The 5,240-nt window shown below is 32.5% G+C and overlaps 2 protein-coding genes across 6 annotated transcripts in view; one reads left to right on the top strand and one right to left on the bottom strand.

The window, feature by feature from the left end:
• Positions 1–2,728, top strand: part of LOC108749989 (eukaryotic translation initiation factor 4 gamma 3) — a 60,504-nt gene extending 57,776 nt beyond the window's left edge. For all 5 annotated transcript variants that reach the window (XM_018489127.1, XM_018489129.1, XM_018489126.1 and 2 more), the window contains 7 exons: positions 248–420; positions 622–701; positions 916–1,142; positions 1,396–1,539; positions 1,615–1,690; positions 1,914–2,063; positions 2,367–2,728. In XM_018489127.1, the coding sequence (XP_018344629.1) occupies positions 248–420; positions 622–701; positions 916–1,142; positions 1,396–1,539; positions 1,615–1,690; positions 1,914–2,063; positions 2,367–2,584 (1,068 nt within the window). In that variant the 3' untranslated portion in view covers positions 2,585–2,728. The remainder of the gene's footprint in view (positions 1–247; positions 421–621; positions 702–915; positions 1,143–1,395; positions 1,540–1,614; positions 1,691–1,913; positions 2,064–2,366) is intronic.
• Positions 2,729–4,543: 1,815 nt separating this feature from the next.
• LOC108750025 (bursicon) overlaps positions 4,544–5,240 on the bottom strand; it is a 4,319-nt gene continuing 3,622 nt past the window's right edge. The window contains exon 4 of the mRNA XM_018489198.1: positions 4,544–4,908. Within this exon, the coding sequence (XP_018344700.1) occupies positions 4,759–4,908 (150 nt within the window). The 3' untranslated portion in view covers positions 4,544–4,758. The remainder of the gene's footprint in view (positions 4,909–5,240) is intronic.

Genomic DNA, 5,240 nt, shown 5'->3' with positions numbered 1-5,240 from the left:
TTCTAACGCGATAGAAATACTTCCAATCAAACACACAGCGCACGCTCCTTAGATCCATCTCTGATCCAATAGGAGATGTTTGAGTCATTGGCGTGCAATAATAGGCAATACCTTCTTTTTGGTTTCTTGTGATAACGTCACAATACTGCTCACATTAACTAAAAAGAGGACAAAATATTTTTAAAAAATTTTTTATTCTAAGACATTGAGAATTCAATTGGTAATGCATATTTATTTTTGTTTGCAGAATACGGCATTAGAGATTCAACAAAAATTTGATAGCGCTACATTTGCCAAACTTACACGCGAGTGTATTAATCATGTTCTCGAAAAGTCGCCCATTGAACGAGAACTGATTTCGAAATTGTTATCCCATTTGCTTAGGCAAAAGATTCTGCCTGTGGAATGTTTCAAGAATGGGTAAGTTACTTCTTTGTTTGTACAGTGAATTATTGCAAAGTAAAAATAAAGTTAATAAATTATGTATTAATTAGTGATGAAAATCCTTAACAGAGTTAATGAAGATCCCCCCCAAATCTGATGTTATTTGCATAAAGTTTATCTTTTAATGCCAAGTTTTTTCACCAAAACTGTTGCAAATACAAACAAATTTTGTTTCAGATTAGGAGAAGTGCTGGAAATAGTAGATGATTTGGTTATTGATATACCAAAAATTTGGACTTATATAGCTGAAATACTGTGTAAGTAATACATGCATCTCTGCAAATTAACCGTCTGCATATAATAAGATAAGGATAAAAATGTTTCTTTTGTGATGACGATTACATTTTACGCCATAGAAAAATATCGTGCGGGTAATAAATAGCTCAACAGGCCTGAAGAAATATACATAAATAATTAATTTGTTCTATTAATGTGAAATCGATTTACATGCATGACAATCTTGTGTTGCAGCACATTCGATAGAGGATGGAGCTATCGCATTATCCGAATTGGAGAGTACATGTATAAGTTTGAGGAGGCAAGGCTTTGTAGGAAAATTCCTTGGAGAACTTCTAATGAAAGTATCTCGTAACAAAGGACCTAAATGGCTTGCCGACAAGTGGGACCAAAGTAACCTACAACTACACACATTAATTGATCCGGAACGAGAAAATGCTGAAAAGATTATACAAGAATACGTATGTATACATTGCATCGCTTTCTCTTCCATGTTTCATTTTCTCTTGTAGGACAGTATTAATTGAAACATTTTATTATTCTCGGCTTACCCATGTTATTGTTGCCATTTGTAAGAACTGAGTAGTTTAAAGATAGATCAGATAAACGGAAAATTGAGATTCAATATTTTTGCTTCTTTCAACTTGTGTAACCGAGCACTAATCTTGTCTTATGCACGTATAATCTTATTGGTTTCATTATTTTTACTTTTAGAATTTGGAGTTTTTGACTGGTGATTATAATAGTGCCGAAGACTCCACTGTTATCGAGCAACTCTCGTTGGAGAAAATTCAAGAAAACCTTGTAAGGCTCATGCAAGAAAATACTTCTTTTGATGAAATTTGCAGTTGGATAACTGTAAGTATAATAAAATTGACATGTGTTCTCTGTATTTATATCGATAACTTTCTCACAATCAACTTATTGTTTCAGGCAAATGTTGGTGATAGAAAGAAGGATCCCATGTTTATAAGACATTTGATGACTGCCATCTTACAAACTACATTAGGTACATGTCATAACACACTATTTTTCGAAATATTTAAAATCATGATTTGTTTAACTTCGTAATAAAATAAGCATGATGATAATCTTTTTTTTTTAGAGTAAAGATATATGTAAATTATCTTTGTGTTGTTCAGCCAAAAGGATACTGATATAATTTTTTTTTTGTAAAAATTATTATAAAGTTTTTCGTATTTTATAAATCGTTTTTCTTTTTGTATGTGCAGAACGACCTCATGGTGCTTGGAAGTTGAACATAGAATCTTTTATTAGTTTGCAAACGTTGATTCAACGGTTTGTCGACGCGAACGAATTATTAGAATTGCAGTGTCTTTATGCAATACAAAAATACATGAAACTTCTTGAGTTTCCACCAGGTGAGTTAAAAGGTGAAAATGTTTTAAAATTCAATTATCACATCGATATTTTGCTTTATTTCTTAACATATTTCTTTCAAAATAAAAATTTATATATACATATATAAATTTTTTTCTATGGATATAAAGACAAATTGTACGAAATTTATGATGATAACATTTTGTTTAGAGTAAAGATAAATATGTAAATTATCTTTGTGTTGTCAAGCCAAAAGGATTCTGATATGATTTGTGAAAATAATAATTTTAAACATTTTTAGATTGATAATTTAAATTGTTTTTCTCTTGTATTTTCAATTATAGGTGTTCTTGTTGCCATTATGAATCGATTGTGGATGGACAATGTGATATCAAGCGACGCGTTCCTGACGTGGCAACGGAAAAAGCCGACACAACTAGCTGATAAGGAAGGCCATAGCGTCTGCCTCGTCACTCTTACGTCGTTTTTCACCGACTTACAAGAACCGGACGATAATTCCAGTCTCGAGGAATTGTCAACCAGTGCGAATCAGGGCTGTTGACGATACTGTGATCGATTGCATTATCGTCTATTAAAAAGACTTAAATATGCGTTTCCTCGTTGAAAGGAAAATACAACGTTCGAAATCAAATTACTGTTGTGTTTTTTTTTTCGTAAACATTGAAAACGCATGAACGCTCCCAAACATTGAAGGAAAGAACAATATACTAAATAATGAAGTGACACGTAAATGTATGTAATATAATCTAACTCCAACGACTCTCTACCAATAAGTAAAGAGAAGTGAGAGTGTTGACTAAATAAACAAACGACAGCTGTATTTGAAATACAGTATACATAATGAAGATAAAGTTTAACTATTAATTATTACAGAACTATACAAAATAATTATTATATATAATTCAATAAAATGGTTTAAAGTTTAAATAAAGCAAAAAAAAGTGGCTCGAAAAATAATTATCGTGTTTCTTATGTAAAATATCTCTGCAGCGCGAAGTAGGTCGATCGCTCAATAGAACCGGAACTTGCGTCTCTTTTTTTTTATTGCTTGGAATTGGGAAGACTAAACGTTACTTCCAATTATATTAACGCTAATATCGCGGATCACAAACCGAAGTGCTTGTTACACGATTTAGATAACAAATTGCAGATCGGAATATGCAATCTGAGAGTATAGGTCAATTTAAGTGGAATAAAAAATTCGGAAAGTAAGGAAAAGCAAAAGATAACCGAAATAAAACCAAGTCTGATACTGACAGCGATATGGTTCTTCCTATTATTGTAACGGAATACGGTATATATAACAGAATTACTAATTTATATCTTTGCAAATAAGAACTCATAATGTATCATATTATAAGAAAGGACACTCATGAAAAAAAAAAAAAAATACAAGATATGGAATACAGTGAAAGTGAAGGATATATATTGCGGAGATAGGATCTGTAATCTAGAACACATTAAAATTAGGAAACGAAAGATGACGAATGGTGTGCATATATACATATATATATATATATATTTATATATAATATATAATATATGTGTGTGTATATATATATATATATATATTTATATATTAAGGTACTATTTTTTAACACTAGCTATTTATAATCACAAGGAGTAAGAAAAAGAGAGAGAGAAAACATGAGAGAATGATAGAAAGAGTGAGAACAGTGCGACGCGTGGGAACATTGGTATGTATCCACGTGGCTAATGCTGTAGCGAATTGTATAAAATTGTTATTAAACTGATTTGAGGTACAGCGTTGAGCTCGCCTTTGAATGTGCTCATATAGGAGAGATTGATTTTCTGTATGCATGTGTGCGTGTACAGCTATCAAAGAATTATGTTTATCCGGCAACTATCGTTAAGTGCCGATACCACACGATTTATCGTACCTGTAAAAGGTATCCACACTCGGGAAAACTGCGAATTTCATAGAGGATGGACGCAGACTATATACAAGATATACTTTTGCAAAAGTATACAGAAGTCTTTGCTTTGGTCTCTCAAAAGGAATCGTCATCTGTCAGAATACCTTCGATCTACCATTTTCGAAATACGAAACACGGACTCGATTACAGACTTGAAATTACATGGAACATACCTATATATTGTATGTAAATATATATATTATTATTTAAGTATATTAACAGTCTGCAATGTTTCATAATTTCTTTTTAGTTTGAAACATACGAGTTACAGTATTCATCTGTAACGTTTCTATATATTCTACCCCTTCCTGAACCTTCTTATTATGAAGTTTTTTTTTCTTTTTGCGACAATTTTTTTCGGAGATTACTGCAGACGCACTTTCTTCAGGCAAACTCAGTTGAAGAATTCAGTCATAAAACAACTTTGCACGAAAATCGTCGTAGGCAATTAAACTATGGGGTCAACCATATAATTCGAATTTAAATGACAAAATAACGAAGTTCGTCGAATCTATTTACATTTTCACGAAAGGGATAAGAGAGAAGGGCTATACGCACATGTATATCGCACGCGTTTAAATCTGCTGCACATCTCATATTCATTTATATTCATTTGTATACATTCATATTCAATCGAGAGAGATCGACATTTATTAGATTTTCTTTATTAATTTTCATAATACATAATATGCGCGAAATCAAATATATTGGCGTTTTTTGCACGTTTATAGCACGCGCGATTTTTTGAGATTGCATCCTCGCGAACACTCGTGCTCATCTATTGTAAGCCGGAGGCTCGTCTGAAATGCGCAGATGTTGTGAAAGGACCCTCGTCGGCGAATCCCGCGATCTCTTGGGGTATTATCGCGTACTCTTCCACACTGGTGCACGGTCTGCACATGCAATCCAGCGGCGCTTTGGTGACCATCTAGTGGACAATAGAGATAAAGTTACATATGCAAGAATTAATGCAAAATTTAATATTGCTAATGAGCATCTTATGAATCTACAAGAAAAAAATATCAACCAGAATTCCAGCTTGGTTTTTCGAATCTTAATTTGCGGAATAATTCCGGTATCCCGGAAAATAGATACTTAATTAGCATCTTTTATTTTCCGAGAAAGTCTATCATTAAACAGAAAGAAGTAATAATCGATCTTATTTTTTATCGAGAAGTTTTTAAATAGTTTAAGTGACGTGCCCGTATAAGCCTAAAAACGTGCCTAAAGTCCTTAGTCGTGCCTATAATCATTTATATA

Source organism: Trachymyrmex septentrionalis, unplaced genomic scaffold, assembly GCF_001594115.1.
Source record: "Trachymyrmex septentrionalis isolate Tsep2-gDNA-1 unplaced genomic scaffold, Tsep1.0 scaffold32, whole genome shotgun sequence".
Lineage (NCBI taxonomy): Eukaryota > Metazoa > Arthropoda > Insecta > Hymenoptera > Formicidae > Trachymyrmex > Trachymyrmex septentrionalis.
This window is presented reverse-complemented; position numbering and strand designations above follow the sequence as displayed.